At 51.0% G+C, this 19,083-nt stretch overlaps 3 protein-coding genes across 3 annotated transcripts in view; 1 reads left to right on the forward strand and 2 right to left on the reverse strand.

Moving 5' to 3' along the window:
• PCYT1A (phosphate cytidylyltransferase 1, choline, alpha) overlaps nucleotides 1–11,842 on the reverse strand; it is a 32,448-nt gene extending 20,606 nt beyond the window's left edge. The window contains exons 1-2 of the mRNA XM_017727038.1: nucleotides 11,837–11,842; nucleotides 4,107–4,112 (exon numbers count right to left, since the gene is read on the reverse strand). The gene's annotated coding sequence lies outside the window, so the exon portion shown is untranslated. The remainder of the gene's footprint in view (nucleotides 1–4,106; nucleotides 4,113–11,836) is intronic.
• Nucleotides 1,787–7,025, reverse strand: TCTEX1D2 (Tctex1 domain containing 2). The gene is made up of 5 exons (XM_008644559.2): nucleotides 6,899–7,025; nucleotides 6,312–6,445; nucleotides 4,659–4,728; nucleotides 2,866–2,929; nucleotides 1,787–2,253 (listed from the first exon to the last, which is right to left on the reverse strand). The coding sequence occupies exons 1-5, from the start codon at nucleotides 6,964–6,966 to the stop codon at nucleotides 2,206–2,208; spliced, it is 384 nt and encodes a 127-aa protein (XP_008642781.1). The 5' UTR covers nucleotides 6,967–7,025; the 3' UTR covers nucleotides 1,787–2,205.
• On the forward strand, nucleotides 11,571–16,840 carry PDCD1 (programmed cell death 1). Its single transcript, XM_017727039.1, has 5 exons — nucleotides 11,571–11,850; nucleotides 13,789–14,121; nucleotides 14,419–14,571; nucleotides 15,129–15,163; nucleotides 15,987–16,840. Exons 1-5 carry the CDS (start codon nucleotides 11,766–11,768, stop codon nucleotides 16,203–16,205), a joined length of 825 nt encoding a protein of 274 aa, XP_017582528.1. The 5' UTR covers nucleotides 11,571–11,765; the 3' UTR covers nucleotides 16,206–16,840.
• Nucleotides 16,841–19,083: the final 2,243 nt, after the last annotated feature.

Consider the following 19,083-nt stretch of genomic DNA (forward strand, 5'->3'; position numbering starts at 1 on the left):
GAAACCGCGCCTGGAAGCTCCGTTCCGGCTCACCACGGTCCTGCCCCGCGGCTCTTCCTATCACAGAATAATATCCTGAGCTGAAAGGGATCCGCAGAGATCATCCAAGTCCAGCTCCTGGCCCTGCACAGCACCATCCCCAAGAGTCACACCAAGTGCCTGAGAGCCTTATCGGAACGCTTTTTGAGTCCACCAGGCTTGGTGCCATAACCACTTTCCTGGGGAGCCTGGTCCAGTGCCCGACCACCTTCTGGGGAAAGAACCTTTTCCTGATATCCAACCCAATCCCCCGCCACAACTTCAGGCCATTCCCTTGGGTCCTGTCACTGGTCACCACAGAGAAGAGATCAGTGTCTGCCCCTCTGCTTCTCGTGAGGAGGGGAGACTGTGATGAAGTCTCAGTCTGTCCAGTGTATGGATGCATCCAGTGTAAATTCCAAAGGTTCTGGAACGAAGGAGCTGCCCTGCTGTCCACACTGACGTGCAGTGCCTCAGCAGTGGCTCGATCTTTCTCCAGGGAAAATACAGCATCCCTTATGCGACCCCTGCCACAGCCAAGGGTGGTGAGGCTGGGTGATTACAGACCCAAACCTACTCACCTGCTTTGCACAACACCTTTGTGAAGAAGCCATTAAACCCCTCCAAAATGGAGCAGATGCAAGGTGAAACATTGTGATTTAATAGCCATGACTTTATAAAAGCATCAAAGTGAGTCTGAGGTCGTATGTACCATCTCCTGGAAAAATGTTGTTGTGTGGAGGGCTTTGCTGTTCCCCGAAAGTCACACTCCCAGGTTGTGCACAAACCGAGCAGCACTGTTGCATCTCTCTGCAGGTTTCTTAACGGGTGACAGCCACAGGGAACAGCAAAGCAATCAGAGAAGTCACCTTCTATTTCCCACCAGAGGAAAAGGAGAGGAAGACTCATTATCAAAATATTTAAAACTAATACAATCGAGAACCAGTGGTTCTCTATGCCTCCAGCATTGTGGCTGAAAGAGGGATACTAGAAGATGCGTCGTGATTTTTTACTTCCCTGGCTTCCAAGAGCTGCATGGGGAGGGTGTGTTCTGCTCTAAGTTAGTGAGGGTGGGATTTAGGGTTCACTTCACCCTGCTTCAGCACTCTAAAACCCATTCATGCCACTGGAATGGTTCAGCTGTGCTTGCTCTGTTAGCAGAGAGAGAACAGGCACCACCACAGAGCAACTCATCCTGTCTTCTGATGGGCACCCTAAGATGTACTCTGGTGGCACCCACTCTCTCAGGAACCAACCTGGTCCTTTAACTTTTGGGGAGCTGAGAAGCTTTAGCACTCTTTTGCAGATCTACTGCAGCCTTTCCCTGGAGTCCTAGCAAAGCTGGTCTCCAAACATCCACCCTCATATTCCAAAACAATTACAGAGGGATTGAGAAAGCTCTGCAGTGTCTGCTGAAGAGGGTGAGGAGCAATGATCACTCACAGCATCCATGGGTGCCAAACTGCACCAAACCAAGGAGCGGTTACTGCAGGGAGGAGTTCTGGCAGTCATGGGGTGTGTGGGCTGCTGGCCTAATGTCCTAAATACCTTAATTGACTTTCCATCAATTAATACCATCTCATGTGACACAGCTGGGACTCATAGCCCAGTTGTGGAAGTCATAGGAACAAATCTGGATAACGAGAATCAGAAGTCAGCTTTATGGGTTAATTGACAAAGAATCGTGAAAATGCTCACCTGAGAAATGCAGACAAGCCATCCAGGCTAGTGCATCTTGTAGAGTGGAAGAAAATGCCATAGGAGAAGAAATATTAAATACATAGATTTATTGTTTTTTTCTTATAAATATTTCATTAATTTCATAAAAATAAAAGTAACAGAACCCTTTCGAGACAGAAGTTGAGTTTGCCTTAGAAGCAATAATTGGCAATACACTTTTAGGACAAAACCAACACTATATAAAAAACAAAGGGCCATTTAAATAAAGGACATAATAATAATAATAATAATAATAATAATAATAATACTATTGTGCTTAAAGCTGTATCAATATCCACAAGGAAGAAGGAATGTTGTAGTGTGTAGAACAGGCATAGGATGTGCTTCGTAGAGCTGTTAATTTTGTTAGGTACTAAAGGAAGAACATGATGCTTTTGTGCACTTAAATAAAAAATACTCCAAAGCATTCTCCCCCACATCTGTCCTTCTGTGCAATGTTTGTCACCTTCAATAGTAGAAGCAGCCAAATGCAGCCACCACACAAAACAGGCTGTCCTGGGGAAAACAGAGAAAGGCTCCGTGTTAGTCAAAGCAAGCTTTTTGCTAGTGGAACAGGCAAACCTCAGGGAATATTTAGACCAGACCATAACTGTATGGTAATATATTGCAATTTTCTGCCTTTATTTAAGTTTCTTATTCACCTCACTTGTGGTGTAACCCAGGTCAGTGCATATGGATACCAGAAGCACCTGAATTTCCTCCATCTATACACTCACAGGTGTGTCAGTTTAAAATAAAGTTAATAATGAAGTAAAACCTTGACTTTGACTCAATCCTGGATTTCAGCCATACTCCATGACTGCAGTTCAGCAAAGTATGTAAGAAAAGACTTTATGTCTTGTGCTTCCTCTCCCCAGCAGTAAAATGGTGTGACTACAATGACTTTTGTACAGTACTGTGTGACCTGCTCAGGAGAGAACTTTTACTACGTTGGCTATTATATCTAAATATGTTTTGTGAATGAGGATGTAAATCAGGCTGTTTCAATAATCTTGATTCCTTCCCTCTAGTAGTTGTTTCCTTTCTGCTCCATATTTAAGGTGACTCTGCCTCTCATACAAAAGCAAGTAGCCTTGCACTTCCCATGGGAATCCAGCCCATACTTACGTTCATGAACACGTCGTGAGCACAGCTGTCAGTGTCAGCGTCCCAGAAACATCGTGCAGCCATGCTAGACAAAGGAGCCAGACAGGGACATTACCCAGAATTCAAGTGTAATGACCTAAGTGATCACAGATACTTCCCTTGAAAACCAAACTGAGCTTGCTTTAAAGGTTACAGAATTGGGAAGTGTGCTTCTGAATCCCAAGCCTGGTTCTCTACTGCTGAATTCTACCACATGCTGTAATCCCCTCTGTATCTGCTCCACCTTCAAACTCATCAGCTCTCAACCTTGCCACCTCCACTGTGCAGCAGGGCTTGAAACCTCATGCTTAAGAATCTTTGACTTCTGGCCTATGCATATCAGTGGCTAATTTAGCTTATTTGTTCTTGTCCTTCACCTCCTGCACCCTCATGGCACACACTCCCAACTTATTTATAGGGAGCTATCGTATTCCTTGGCAGATTCCATGCTACGAGACCATGACCTCTTCTAGTCTTTTCGTATCTATACCCTCTGTTCCCTGACCATCCTGATGGACTGACACACCCAAGCCCTATCCTGAGGACAACCGACCAGACAATAACAGGATCTTACATATGAGACCTTGCTGCTGCCTTGTCTAAAGGCACTGACATTCCCCTTTCTCTGCTGCAAGAATCCCACTTCCTGCCTGCCCCAGTCAGTCTCAGCTGATGGAATTCCTTTTGGGGCACAGTCCCTCCATGTCTGACTGCCGTACTAAGATGACTGAATTTCATCCTTCTGTTACCTTAGCCCTCAGGGTTATCCTGCCTTTTTTTTTTCACTTCAGTATTCCACTTTCCCTCTGGAATACACTGGCTACCTGTTTTTTGCATTAAGGATGTCAGTGATCGTGCTTCAATCTTGCCTCCTGTCTGCTGTAAACTGGGAAATTTCCCCAATTGCTCTGTCAGCTTGTGTTGCTGGGCTTCACATTTCTGATCAGACCACCTGAACATTGAACTGTTCACCCTGGTATGGTGCTTCTGGAGCAGTCTGCCTGCAGATGGACATTCCTGACAAAAGCCTGAGCAGCAGGTACAGATATTCCTCTCTGACCTCCAGAACAGGGAGGGAGCAGATCTGATTACAGCTCTGCTGCACTTATCTTCTGCTGGAGTACCAGGCACAATAATAAAGATAAGCCCAGCAGATAAAGCACATAAACCTTTCGAGCTGTTCCCTTTTGTCTTCTCCCTACCCACTAGTAATAGAAAGCTACAGCCCTCTATTGCAGCCAAGAGGAATTCTTTTGTCTGACTGCAGGCATCTGGAGCTGACTGCAAGTGCTCAGCACCCACATGGGAATCTAGGCTTGGTTCCCATGACAGTATCGAAGGGGGATTATAGAAATCGAAACTTCTGAAAAAAGGAAATGAAGTGCTTATGGAAGCTTTCTGGCTTTCGACAGAAGTGAGTTACCATGGCTTTTGTGCTCCAGCAGGGCCTTGGGAATGGATGAGGTGTGTACCCTAACTCATTATATTCATGATGATGAATACAACATAAAATGCTTCTGCAACACTCCTCACAAATGCTCTTCAGCATTTCAGCTTGCTAAGAACCACCATAGAGCCAATTATCACTGGTAATTCAATCAGCCAAAACCTAAACCCTCAAGTTACCACGAAAAGTGAAGAGAAAGTGATTTACGCTTTATCATCTGCAGACAGATCTTTGCAGCTAGGGAAGATGGAAGCAGCTTCCAAAGGAAAAAAACAGACCCAAACCCAAAAAACGTGATAGAAATACAATTAGAAGATGCAAAACTTACTTCACTCCTTCTCCTCTCTGCTCTCCAATGACAACCTGCACCACCATCTTGTACCTGTCAAATCCCTCCTCTGGAGAGAAAAAAAATATTAGTGAGAGCAATATTTTTTTTTTTCAAATACGATCCCAAAACAGAACCCTGAGAGCTAAAGATTTCTGGCTACAAAGCAAGTGGCCTGTACTAGCCTATGCAAGTAGCCAAGTGAACACACTGCCTTGCAAGGCTTCATTTTCCTACTACGGAGTACCATGGTTTTATTGGATTTGAAGAGTGAACAGGGTAGTTGGCATCCATCAAAAGGTGCATCTAAGGCACAAGACACCCCTGAGCAGCCACACTGTATGTCAGCATTCTGCTTTGACAACTTTCAAGAACTGACCACATGAAAAGAACATGAATAAAGCTGCTGGTGGACAAAATGCAATTTGAAAAAAACTGTCTTATTTTAGAACTGCTTTGAGGCAAAGGCCTTGTGAGATTCTTCTGCCACACAGGTGTTTCCTTTGCTTCTGAGTGGGATAAAAGGCCACATAATAGCTGTGTTATGTGTCTGCAGAGATGTGCTGTTGTTTCACAATAGTAAAGAAGTACCTCTGGGGCACAGGCCAGATCCAATCAGGCCATGGCAGTGTTCCAGAAGCCAAATCAGAACAAGCATGTTTAAAATCAAATATAGGTCCCAATGCCTGTCTTCAACAAAGCAGTGTCCCAGGATGACTCCAGAGCCCTGTTTCCACTGGAGGATTAAACACAGCATGCTGGCTCTGTTAACATCCACCACGTCAATGCTTATCAGAGAAGCCAGCTGATAGAGCAGCCACGCCGGGCCAGCCTCGCTTCAGGCTGCTGCCACTGTGGTTACACATTACTGAAACCAAGCCCAGTGCAGATGAGCTTGGCATCAACACGTGCAGGGACTACAGCTGCTGTTGGCTTTAAAGCAGATGTGTAATTCTGGGAGAAGCACAAATCCACGGCTCCTACCGAGGGTGACCGTGTGGCTGTGCCACCACATCAGGCCAGCCCAGCAGATGGAGCACCAGCCTGTCCCCAGGAGGAAGGCAAAAGAAGTGTCCATGCCAGCACACACATCCATGTACTTGTTCCAGCACGGAACTCAGGAAACACCTGCCGGTGCCTGCACTTTTCTTCTAGAACTCAAAAATGTTGGGGGGCATCCTGTGCAGCAGCACAACCTTTTTCCAGTACTGTAAGGCTGTAGTCACATCCCTCCTTGGCTGACTGTCCTCTCTCCCTCTTCCCTGTGCCCCCTGAGCCTTGTTCTGATCTCCACTGCTATTCCAGCTCTGATCTAACTCGCAGGAGGAAGGGTCCGTTTTATGGAAGCAAGAAGCAATGAAGCATCACTTCTTTCTTCTCTCTAATGCAGCTTCTCTCCCCCTGCAGCCCCTCCAAGGCTGGCATCACACACCTGCCAAGCTATACAAAACCAAATCTTGTCTGCTTGAATTAGGTCTCCAGTTCCGCAGGCGAGGAATGTACGTATATAGGACAGATTGTTTCATAACAGTAGACTCAAGTCAGTCAACAGGGGAGGAATAAGTTTCAAGAATAAAAGAAGAAAGAGGGATCTTGTCAAAAGGGAGAGGACATGGCAAGAAAAGAAATTACTTCCCCAGCAAACCTCCTTACCTTTCAGTCTGTCTTTTATTGTCTCTGATAAAGACTTTGTAAGCTCAGGCATTTCTTCTGGGATGTACTGTACATTGGCCAGCTTCTCCTTCAGTATCGCATGGATGCATTCTTTTACTGTGGATGATTTAAATCTATCATAGGGGAAAAAAAAAAGTGCAACAGAAAGCCCGGGAAGATCACACAATGTGCAGAAACATACACAACCCCACCTGGGAAAATGTAGCTTTCACGTATTAGAGAAAAATGACAGATGACAAGCTGTGGGGAAAAAAAGCCCTGCTAAAATGGAGATATTGCTGAAAGCCAAACACCTACCAACAGGGGTGAAACCAGCCCCTCTGGAAGCTGCCCCTCCAGCAGCATCCCCCACCTGAGCGGGTGTCAAAGTTGGACTGGGAGCCCAGTGCCCTCCAACCCCAAACCCTCGGGGGCCCCCATTCCCAGCACCCCGCACCGCCTCACGCCCAGGGACGCCCTCCCCGACATTCCCACCGCAGCTCCCACATTCCCGGGGCCAAACCGCGCCAACCCAATGCCTCCCATCACGCCGGCCCGCATTCCCCCACCCTCCCCCGGGGCCTCACCGGTGCTGGAGGCCGGGCCGCAGGCTGTACGTGTTCCCGGCGCCTTCGTCCGGGCCCAGCTCGCCCATGGCCCCTGCAGGCCCCGGCGTTGGTTACCGGGACAACCGCGGCCGCTTCCGCCGCTTCCGCCGCGTCACCGCGGCACCGCCCCGGGGGTGCCGGCCCACGAGCGGGGGTGCGGAGTGTTGTTCTGTGTACTACTGTAGTTTATATTTTATGTCTCTACAGCCTATGTTATTGTTTTGTAAAAAAAAAGAAAAAAAAAGGCAATTTTTGCAATAAAAAGGCTTGTACAATGAAGTAGTTGGTAAATAAGCGGTAAATAATTGCGGTAGTAATTGCAAGCTATTTTAATAATTGTAATAATTGTAAAATTTTACTATGTCTTGTAGAAGACACTGAGGTGCTGGAGCGAGTCCAGAGAAGGGCCGTGGAGCTGGGGAAGGGTCTGGAGCACGAATCCTGTGAGGAGCAGCTGAGGGAGCTGGGGTTGCTTAGTCTGGAGGAAAGGAGGCTCAGGGGGACCTTATCCTTCTCCATAACTCCTGGAAAGGAGGGTGTAACCAGGTGGGGCTCAGCCCCTTCTCCCAGACAAACAGCAACAGGATGAGAGGGCACAGATGTTCCAGGGGAGGTTTGGGCCTTAGGAGGAATTTCTTCACAGAAAGGGTGATTAACATTGGAATGGACTGTGCAGGGAGATGGTGGAGTCACGGTTCCTGGAGGTGTTTAAGAAAGACACTACATGGCACTTAGTGCCATGCTGTAGTTGTCATGGTGGTGTTCACTCATAGGTTGGATGGGATGATCTCAGAGGTCTTCCCCAACCTAACTGATTCTGTGATTCTGTAACTAAAGGGTTTGAAGAGGTTGCTGCCTGGGGTGTGGCTGGAGGTGTGATGGGGAGAGAGTGGGGTAAGATGGCCTGGCCTCACTGGGCGCTTCCCTGGTGCCCCACTCCTGACCCAAACCAGGCGGCAGCCATGGCCCCTGCACTCAGCCTTGCCCAGGGCCTGAAGGGCTCCCTTCCTACCTCTGGATGACACATCCCAGACATCAGGGAGGAGATCCCAGCCTTGCTCCTTTCCTCCAGGAACTTCTTAAATCCTCCAGAAAGGTCTAAAATTCCTGCTCCCCAATATCCTACCTCTTGCACTCTTTTTCCTGCCCACAGCTGCTGCGTGTCCCAGGGAAAGCTGCGTGTGCCGCAGCCCCTGCTGAGAAGCTGACATTCTGTTTCCTCTGCAGTTTATCTCGAAGCAGCGATCTCTGTGATCGATTGTGCTTCCCACGTGCAGCGGATGACATGGCTGAGAAAGGTCCCTGTGTGCCTCACCTAGCTCCGAATGGAAACAGTGTGAAGGCACAGCCAGTGCTGCTGCAGAGCGTGCTGCTGCCAGGGACGAGAGGCTGGCAGGGGCCATGAACTGTGACAGGGCTGGGGGTGCCTGGAGGTGCCCCTCAGGTACAGGAAGTGTGAGGTTGCACCACAAGGAAAGCGCTACCGCTGCTGGAGTTTTGCTTGGGATGCACAGGCATATCCTAACTGGTGCCAGATCCTGCCCCAAACTCCTCTGTGCATGAATGGGCTGCTGAGACCCTGTGCCGCAGCAGTTCCTGATTTCCACAGACTTTACCAGCACCTCTTGCTAGAAATGGACCATCAGAGTCCTTAGTACCACTGGGCTGGGTGTCAGCTCTGCCCACCAGCAGGAACACTCACTGCCATGCTGAAGGTGACATTGGCCCCATGCCTTACCCATGTGGCGCCTTCCCATCATAGCTACCATTGCTCTGCCCAGGCCCTGCAGGTTTCTGCTTGTTAAAGGAACAGTTTTGTGCCTCTGTTCCATCCCTCCACTTACTCACTGCTTACCGCTGCTTACTCACACCCGCAGGAGGCTGCCTGTCCCCACAGGGTCAGGTGTTGCTGTTCATGCAAATCATTTGCGGAGACCTTCATAATTTCTGAGAAGTATCTGAAAGACCTCAACACTCCCTGTGTTTATTTGCAAACACTATTAACCGTTTCCTCTTCTTACCACTCGCCTCCTGCCTGGGTCAGACCCACAGATGTGAATTCAGTTAAACCGTTGGGGGAAGGATCTTTGGAACGTGTGGGTTTCTGTTCCTCAGCATCTTTTTGTGGTAGTTTGTGTTTCTTCCTTCACTTGGGAAGCGATGCTTTCCGTGGACTTCAAGGTCATTCAGCTCTGGGCTTCAGTCAGCTCCATCAGAGATGTTTGATCACACCTTTCTTTTTCTTCGTCCAATTTTTCAGTGCTCCTTAAATACCCCAGATGCTTTAAAGCCATTTTGGGACTGACCCTCAACCCTTTGAGGTGAGTGCTCAGATAATAGCTGTGTGCCCCAACAGTGATGGCTGCAGAAGACCGGGCCCTCCTCTGGGCCACAGCTGTGTTGATGGAACTCACCAGCTTCTGGTTGGAGAAAAACCATGACATTTGTGCTGCAATGAAGTGGTGTGACATGTGCTTGCTGAAGTTGCTGTTTCTTAGTTTTAAAGAACAAACTGTCTTCTCACTTATTTCTGTTTATCCTTCCTTTTTAGACTTTATTTTCATCTTTTGGTGGCCAAATAGAAAAGGACTGTCCCATGCAATTTGCCATGCTCCAAGTCACAGAAAGAATTTTTATTTTTTAAACATCAAAGGAGCTTTTTATGACCCCATCAGCAAACCCCAAGGTGTACCATCCACTCCACTGGGCTGGAGGGGATTTACCAGCACAAGCAGGGAGCTGCATCATGGTTGGAGCCAGGCTGTTTTCCTTGGTGCTGCAGAACCTGGTGGAGGAGCCAGGGTGAGCTGTGCTGGTCTGGCAGGGTGCAGGCAGGGTGCAAAGCCTGCTTGAAGCCCTGGGGGCTGCTGTGGGGCTGGGGACGGGCTCCTCTGTGATGCCAACACCTGAGGCATATGCAGGGCTGGCACTGCTGCTCACCTCACTTTCCTCCACACCAGCTTCCTAGCAGCTTGATCTTTTAATCTTTTCACCACTTTTTTTTTTCTTTCAGAGAAAAGGGCATCTTGCTGTTGTTGGTTTCTCGTGGACATGGCAGCCTCCCCGCCCTGGGTGCCAGTTTATACCCATCTCAAGTGTGCATTGGAAAGTTTGAGCAATTTGTGCTATGATTCTAATCAGAGCCCTCCGCTGCTGTCACATGGGGCGGGGAGGATGAGCCAGTTTTTCCTGCCAATCCCTGGCTCGCTGAGTTATGATCTTGGTGGTGATACCCATTACATCTTCCACCTCTAGAAACCAAAACATGTGGCAAGTGCCAAACAAGGTGTCCCGCACCTGGCCCAAGTGCCTGGTGTCACTATTTGGGGACATAAAGCCTCAAGGTGGAAAAGCCTCCTTGCTGTGAGCTTCCTTGTTTTGTGGAGTTTAGTTTAGTTTAGTTTAGTTTAGTTCAGTCAGGTTTTTTTTTAGTGGGAATCCAGGAAATTATGAAGGTAGAGGTGATGTCCAAGTCAAAACCCACCTGCACCCTTGCATGTGGTGGAGAGCACTCCCTTTGCCACCCATCCAGGCAGCATGGTGGCCTCTGGCCAGGTGGCATAGAGAGGTGATAAGCTGGGCACAGTGCCCAACCTTGCTCTGCAGCTCAAGCAGTGCCAGCAGCTCATGAGAAAGGAGTGATGCTGCAATGCCAGGAGGAGACTGGAAAAGAGGACCAAGACAGGCTGGACTGAGCCATCATCCCAGGGTGAGCCCTGTTTGCCCCAGCTCAGAACCCCCTCCTTGGCCACCCCAGTTTGACCATCATGGTGGTGTTGGGCTAATGGCTTTTGATGGTCTCAGAGGTCTTTTCCAATCTCAATGATTCTATGATTTCATGATTCTATGGAATTAGGAGTGGCTGCCCCAGCCCACTCGCCTGCCAGGGACACATTTGAAAGTGAGAGGTGAGCAAGCCCCAGCCCCACAGCTTGTTTCTTAAAGCCTGGAAAAATAATGAAGTCATCATGAGAATCACATCCTTCTCCCCAGTTATTAATTTTCCCCTGACACTTTCCAAAATTGCGGGGCACCGAAGCTGTGTTCTAGAGAAGCGGAGGAGCGCGCTTTCACCGCTGGTTATTTCCTATGCCAGTATTAGTCAGTGTGGTGAGCAGGGAGCATGGATGGAGAAAAATTACAGAAGTCTCCTGCAAATGTCGCCCCAATAACAGCACTCTCGCCCTGGGCACCTGCCCTTGCTCTCTGCAAATCTGCTAAGTAACGCACCTAAAGAGGAAAAACTCCTCTCCACCCCCTCCTCCTCCTTCTCCTCTCCCATCCCATCCAGGTGGGAGCAGCCTACCAATAGGTGCCCCATGGCTGCTCAGACCCTATCTACCCAGTGCCACATGTCCTACATCCCCACTGCCTTGGGCACCAAGTGGGAGCACCTTGGATGCCTGGGAACCCAAATCAGCTTTTGCTTATGAGGAGCTGAGGACATGTCCCTTGTGGTCCCTGCGTCCTCCATCCCTGGAAGCTTTCCCCAAAAAGGGTGCAGGCTCAGAGGTGCCTGTCCCTGCTGCTTGGCAGCTGGGTACCTGCGTGGGAACATGCCAGGAGCGCTCAGGGAGGGGAAGGGGCCAGGTCTGGCTCAGCTGATCTTTGCCTCCGTGGGGAGGAAGCTGGGGGCGGGAGGCAGCCCGGGTTTCCCTCTGGGGAAGAGATGGGCACGTTTCACTTCCACCCAGCTCTTGCTGTGTACGACAGAGAACAAGCTGCCACTGCGGGGAAGGAAGCACGGTGAGAGCCGGGAGCGGCACAGCACACACGGCACAGCACCTCCCGCCTGCCTGGGCAGGGAACAGACCGGCTCACCATAGCTCCAGGTGCCTCGAAGAAGATGTGGGGCAGCGTGGAGGTAGCCCTGGCTGACCTCTGTGCCATCCTGCTCTGCTGTGGGCCCATGCTGACCTGCTGCCGCCGCGGTAGGTACAGGAGTGTGGTGTGTTCACGGGCATGGCTATGTCATTTGCAGCTGGTGGAAAATGTCTAAGGGCTGGGAGCGTTGTAGTTAAAAATCATCTCTGGCATCAAGAAGGAAGAAAACCTAAAGCTGAAGCAAAGGATCTGGGGATTCTTGGGGTAGAAATGGGATTAAAGGATGGAGAAGGGGACAGGTCCCCAGCCCACAGTGCTGACACCAGAGCCGTGTTGCGGCACAGTGACGGTGGTTGGAGTTTGGTGTTGAGCTTATGGGTTTGCCAGTGGCATCTGGGGTTTCCTCTCTGGCTCTTATGGCTTCAGTCTGCGCCCTTGGGCTGCAACTTGATCCTGCGGGAGCCAGGGCCCTTGGTCTGGGTGAAATTTGGGGGAGAAGGAGATGTTGAGGGGAACGTGTGAGTCTGGGCAGAGTGAGTGAGAGCCCTGGTAAAGCTGTTTCTCCCCTTCCTTCCAGCCCACTGTTTCTTTGGTGGATTTGTGTATTTTTTTTGCCGCGAGGGTGGGCAGAGGGCTGGGTGTCCCTTGGAGCAGGTGTTACCTCTGGAGCTGGGAAGATACAAGAAAACATGTAAACACAACATCTGCTTTCAGAAGTCCTCCAAATGCTTCATTCATTGTTGGCAGCGGCACTAATAGGAAACAAAGCCCTGAACCTGCCAAATATTTTCTGTTAAACACTAGAAATCCAAAACATGGCAAAAATTCCATCTCTTGGTGTGGACACTGCCACAGCCAGTGCTGCCTGTGGGAACTGGGGCACTTCTCTCCCTCCCTCCTCCAGTTTGGTCTCATCCCTCATTTCTCAGCCCAGTTTTCCATCTAGTCTTGTATCTATTCACAGAATTTCCAGGTTCCTTTTCTAACTGGTGATGCTGTGGTTATGGTCCTATGGCCTCAGGCCAGAGTTGGAGGGATGGGAGGGACTTTCTGACTCTGCCTGCAGGCCCTGGGGCTGCTATCAATGATTTCTGAAAAGGGAAGGTGAACTTCCTTGGACAAGAACTTTACAAAGCCTTCGTGGTTTGAATAGCTTGGTCGGGTGACCTATGTGAAAAATGTTTCTTTCTACTTTTCGTTGCTCTGAACAGAACTTAATGCAAGAGCTGCCATGTTCTGCTGTGTGGGACTGACTGAGGCAGGACATTGTGTGGCTGGCCTGTGTTTGCAGCATCCCCACTGCGCAGGATGGATGAACCCACCAGGATAATGGGCAGGGAAATGAGGTGAAGCAGCAGGGCTGGTGCTAAAGCAGAGGAGCTTGTGCCTGTGGCTGACTGGATTCTGTGTTGGGAATGGCCTGGCAAGGCCAATTGTACACATAAGGAGGGGACAGGCCCTTGGAAAGGGATGACACTATGAGCTCCCGGTTGTTCTGCCCTGCCAGGTGGTCTCAGGCTGGAGATGACAAATATTGTGCCATGGGCAGCCCCTGCCTGCTCTGAGCTCCCAGCATGGTGCGGCAGGTAGAGCCAGAGCATCCCAGCAGGCAGCCAGGCATGTGATGGGCTGCACCACAGGACACTGCCCTGACCTGGGACTCTGTCCCTCTGCTTACTTTCAGAGTCAGCCTCAGCTGGAGAGAGGATGACTCAGACATTAAAATACAGCATATATTTAAAAATAATACAACCCCAAAAGTCTGTTTTCCCTGGTACAGGTGTTCAGTGTTAGCTTTAGGTAACCCAGAGCACAATTTGGTCTGCTGAAACCATTTCACAGTACTGTTGTTACCTCTGAGAGTGCCTCTCCAGCCAGGCACACATTTGGAACAGGAGAGACATGGGCTGATGTACCTGCCCATGTCCCAGTGTGATGATGTGGACTGGGCTTGCATCACTGGCTCCTACACAGGGAAATGGTTGTTTCTGAGATCTGTGCTTGCTGTAACTATGTCTGCTCCCTGTTTCCTCTCTCCCAAATAGTGACCATCTCCCCAGCATTGTTAACTCTCCCTGAACATGACAAAGCCACCTTCTTCTGCAATATCTCCATGGAGAATGACTCTGGTTCAGAGTACAGCCTCAATTGGTACAAGGAGACCAACCACAGCCAAGCCCAAAAAACTGCGGAGATCAGCCCACGAAAGACCATGACGGAGACAGAGAAGTACCGGCTCATCAACAGCGCTCCTGTCTTTAAGATTGAGATCCTGAACCTCCACCAGAATGACTCAGGCTCCTACTACTGTGGATTGATCACCATCTTTGAGCCCGATAAAGTGATGGAGAGCAACCGGTCCCAGCTGATGGTCACAGGTCAGCCTGAGGGGCTGAGCTGATGGGGACAGGTCCCAAGCTCATTGTAGCTCCAGGACTTAAGGCAGGCAGTAACCTGTTGGCAGAGGACCTGACATGGGTCAGGAGAGCACAGCCCTACCCTGTCCCTTCTCCTTTGTAGGAGAGGGGTAGTGGGGCTGTGGCAGCCTGCCCGGCACTGAGCTCTTTCTGAGGACAACCCCCATGTTCCCCTGCTGCCTTTCACAAGGACTGCAGAGGCCATTTTACACTCCTGACCTGCTGTTTTGTTCTCCCTTTTCTGAATGGCTATTGCAGCAGCCCCCCAGATGAATGCCACTGATGAGCCGGAGATGGAGGAAGGCAACCCCTCAGAGCACATCAAGGCCATGCTCCTGGGCATCCTGCTGCTGGCTGGAGTGGTTGTGCTGCTGATCTTTGGCTACCTCACCTTCACATACAGGAGAGGAGGTATGATCCCCCTGTAGGCCATGCAAACCCAGTTTGGGACCTGGGCTCAGCCAGATGTCTGCAGCTGCCTGGGGTACATGGACTGGTTCCAGGTGCTAATCTCAGTTGTGCCATATCCCTGTGGGATAGATATCTCCATGCCTGGGGGAGAGGGGTGCTTTGAGCCCTGCTTGCCCTTTGTAGAGCCCACAGACCACATGCAGTAGCTCTATACCACTCGTTAGTGTGGTGCCTTAAAGCTGCACTTGAATCCCTCCCATGCACCTTGCCCAGGTACCTTTGGAGAACCTTGCCCTGCTGCAGCACAGGGCATCGCCTCAGCCATGCCACAGGCACTCACAGAGGATTCCCCTGCACTCCACTATTCCAAATTAAACCCTAGACTTTGGGCTGGTGTCTCACTTGTTCTTGTAATGCTCAGGGTGTTAGATGCTGAACAGACAAGGAGGAGGTGTGGTGAAAAGATTGTGGTGTCCAGTGCTCTCTAGGACAAGGGTGAGGCTGGGCCAGCTTACGTGGCACACAAACCTCCTCTAACCAAGTGTGTTACTTTGCAGATGTGCAGAAACCACCGAGTGAAAACATGCCAGCGGTGAGTTTTCTGCCTCTGTCTCCCTGCTGTGCTGCAGGAGAGCACCGTGGCATTGCTGGGGTGAGGAGGGTGCTGGGCCTCCCTTTATCAGCTCTTCACAAGCATCTCACTTCTTCTGTCTTCTCTGCTGCTGCTTGATCTTTTCTGCACAGCTACAACTGCTTTTCTGCACCTGCAGCAGCTCAGCCCCATCACAAAATCAAAATAAAATTACCCAAGATAGGATGGCACTCTCTAGTCCAATTTTTCTTCAAAGCAGGCTTATCTTTGACAGTGGATTGTGTTGCTGTAGAAAATAGGAGGATGTTTCCTTGCAATATATCAAGCTAAAATTTATTTTGCTGCAGCTGGTGCCTGTTTTCTTCTCCCTTTAGCCAGGCACCTCCGGAGGGATCTGTCTCCATCTTCTCTCCAACCCCATTCATTAGGTAGCTGAAGGCAGTGACTAGGTTGCCTTTTGCTCTCTCCTCTCTGGGCTGAGCAAACTCAGCCCTAGGGTCTTCTCATGCACACCATGCCACTTTGGAGCCCAATGGAGAGGTGGAAAAGGGGCTCCTAGCACAGTCCCACCTTCTGTGGCTGGGCAGGCAGAGAGCCCAGCCTGCCTGCAGAGGCTGAGGCAGAGAGCTGAGACCCCAAGGCTCATTAGGTGGTTCCTCCATGCATGTTCTATCCTAGGTCTGTGCATCTTTCTGCTGTGTATCACTCTCACCCTCCCAGGATGCTTCAGAGCTGATTTTGGCACTTGCTGTAAGAAGGGGCTTGTGCTGCGGGTGGTGGGTACCTCCAGATGTTGAACTGCCACGATGGGGTTACCTTGCAGAAGGAAGAGAAGCCCCCCGTGGTGTCCATATCCACTGTGGACTATGGTGTGCTGGAGTTTCAGAGGGACCAGCGCCCCCCGGTGCCCCCCGAGACCCAGCCGGTTGAGCAGACTGAATACGCCACCATCATCTTCCCAGAGGAGAAACCCGTGACGCCAGAGCGGGGCAAGAAACACCTGGATGAGAGGACTCGACAGCTGCCCTCACAGCCCTGCTGAAGGTCAGGGTCCCTCCTCACCAGGGTGTGGGCATGAACAGGCTGCCCCAGTCCCTCACTCTGGGAAAAATCCAGTGTATCAGGACTGAAGCAACAGAGATGCTGCTGCTGGAGTCGATATTGAACAGTCCTGGCCACAGTGGTATTGTGGCCATGGGGTGGGTACCACAGGATGAGGAAGGTCCCTGCTGTGCTCCATGTGCTACCTCTTCTCTCAGGGCAGGGAGGATGGGCTGGGGCAGAGCAGTGATGCCAACAGGTCTGTCCCAAAGGTGATTTACATTATGCCTCGGTTTGCTACCTCCACCCAGTGCTCTCTGGAGTGGCCACGCTGCTTCCCTGCCCCAGGTCTGAACCAACTATCAAAGCATGACTGTTGAAGAAAATGCTGGGGGTCAGAGCTGGAGTGAATCCTGTGAGATGCTGCTCACGGGAGCCCAGGGCTGTGGGCTTCTCCTAGCTCGGAGCAGAGGTTGCCTTGTGTACCACTATTCAGAAATCCATGGGAAGCTGGTCTTCTGCCTGTCTCCAGGCACTTTCCTCCTCTGCAAGAGGGGTGATCTACCCCTGTGTCCCTCTCTCCCCAAGCAGGAGTCAGATCTGGCCATAGGGGTGAATAAAGAGTTTTGCATCCAAGGAGTTTGTTGACTCGTGATGGCAAGTGCGTGGGCAGGCAAATAACGGCTCTTGCAGTGCAGGGGAGACCTGGGAGGTGGCAGCATCTGTTGTGGTTCCTGGGCCTCTCTGTGAGATATGCAAGCTTCTCTTTCACAAAGATGCTCTTAAGAATTTAGAGAGGTTGATGCTCGTTTTCTCCTTGCCTCTGTCTGAGCTGGTCACCCAGGCGTGGCTGCAAACCAATACCCCCCCTTAATCAGGCTTGTCTTGGGGCACTCAGTCCATGGGGATGAGCATCCCTGCTGTGCCAGGGGTCTGGCTGCCATCACCCAGGGCAGAGCTCACACTGTGGTGCTCAGTGCAGCTTTTTGGCTTCCACTTTCTCTCTTGAAAGAGATGCCGGGGCTGTGCTGCCTGCCAGAAACCAGAGCGGAAAGAAATGACAGCTGCTCGAGAGAGGAGAAACCCCAGTAAGGAGTGGCTTTGGAGGCAGCAGAGACTTGCCAGGAGAGTGTGAAACTCAGTAAAAACTGAGAACAGTCACTTGCATCTCACACTTTGGCAGCACTGTCAGCAGGTTTCTTCCTCCCTTATCCCCAATAAAACCAGCACAGCCTTGCGGGAGCCAACCTGGGCACTGGGGGAAGGGCGGAGGCAAGTCAGGCACCATATCTTGTACTCTGTGGGGACTGGAAAGTTGATGAGAAACCTCCAGAGGGGAGTAGATGGGATAAATATCCATTTGGGATAGCTCACACCTTTCTCCAAGGTAGGGTAGTGGATGTGGTGCCCCTTTTGGTCCCCAGTGCTGCTGAAGGCTCCCAGTAGCCTCCATGGGCAGTGCTGCAACTCCCATGACATTCACTCATGCCAGTTCATGGTTCAGCCCATTGGGGCTTTTTGCCAGCAGCAGCCCTGCTCCTTGCCCCAACAGCTCTGTCAGAGACCTGCTGTGGCCAGCAGGGCCCACAAAACTGAGGCAGGAGGCAGCTGCAGCAGGAAAGAACTGGGAGCTCAGTCAGCAGTTTTGCATTTGCCTTTCCCGTCAGACACGACACTGACATCGTCAAGAGGGTGGACCCTGCTTCATATTTTCCATCCTACCTCTCACGCAGCAGAGGTGCCGGCTCTTCAGCACTTCCTGCACCCCCTGGCTGCAGCTATGACTCCTCCAGGAGCAGTTGGGGCTGAGTCCTTTCCTCTCTGGTTGGATGGTGGTCTGCAGCTGACCGGAGGCTCCCAAGCCATCCAGTGGGGTTGGAGGTGTAGCAAAAGCATCTCTCACTGCCATTTGGGACAGGAGAGCATCCAGCCTGCACCAGTGCCTGTGCCCCTCCAATCCCCATCAGTCTGGCTGCAATCCTGCCCCTTACAGGGATGAAGGCTGGGGCCTCAAATGCATGGGGTGAGCGGTGGGGATTCTCCAGTCTGCCAGACACCATCTCCCATCCCTGTTTGGAGCACAGGATGCCCAGCACTAACAGACATGAGCTATACTCCCCTGCACCTGTCGTGGCACTGGCTGTGCTGGCCAGAGTAGGAACAGGGCTAAGATGAGCTCTGAGCAGGATGCGGGTTTCAAGCCCCCAGCTGAGCATCCCCAAACCAAGCAGTGCCCTGAGATGGGTGTCAGGCCCCATGCCCCAGCATCCTGCTTGGGAATGGGAAGTCTTTATGCACACATGTGCAAGCACACACAAATGCTCATGAACACACAGATGTGCAAGTAACTCACCATACAAATTTGTGTGCACACCCCCAGATTTGCACAGCTACTGTACCAAATACCACCCCCTACTGCAGGCACACATCCCCTCAGGCCCCCCATCTGTGTGCCACAGCTTCTTCTGTGCTGGGACTCAGGACCAGCCAAGGGGGAGGCTGTGGGTGCTGGAGCTGCGGTGTTTCCTGTACAGTCTGGTCTGGCAGTTAAAGCAATCTCTTCTGACTGCAGACACCCAGCCCTCCCTCGAGGTGTGGCTGCCACCACTGTCAGTGCCAAAATGTTTCGTCAGTCCCCTGAGACCACACACCAGCTGAGACCTCTGGAGAGGCTCACCCTGGTCCCATGCTGAGGTCTTGGTGATGGGGAATAGCCAGAGCCCTCTGGGAGACTTCAGAGAGCTGGGACCGATCCCTGTCAGCATCTGCAGAAAGCTGGATGTGGGCTATATCTAAGGAAGCAAAAACCCCCTACATGGTGCTTGAGAGCCAGCCTGGCTCCCTATATACCCCATCCTTGATTAAAGGTGGTTGGGAAC

This window comes from Corvus brachyrhynchos, unplaced genomic scaffold, assembly GCF_000691975.1.
Source record: "Corvus brachyrhynchos isolate BGI_N302 unplaced genomic scaffold, ASM69197v1 scaffold162, whole genome shotgun sequence".
NCBI lineage: Eukaryota > Metazoa > Chordata > Aves > Passeriformes > Corvidae > Corvus > Corvus brachyrhynchos.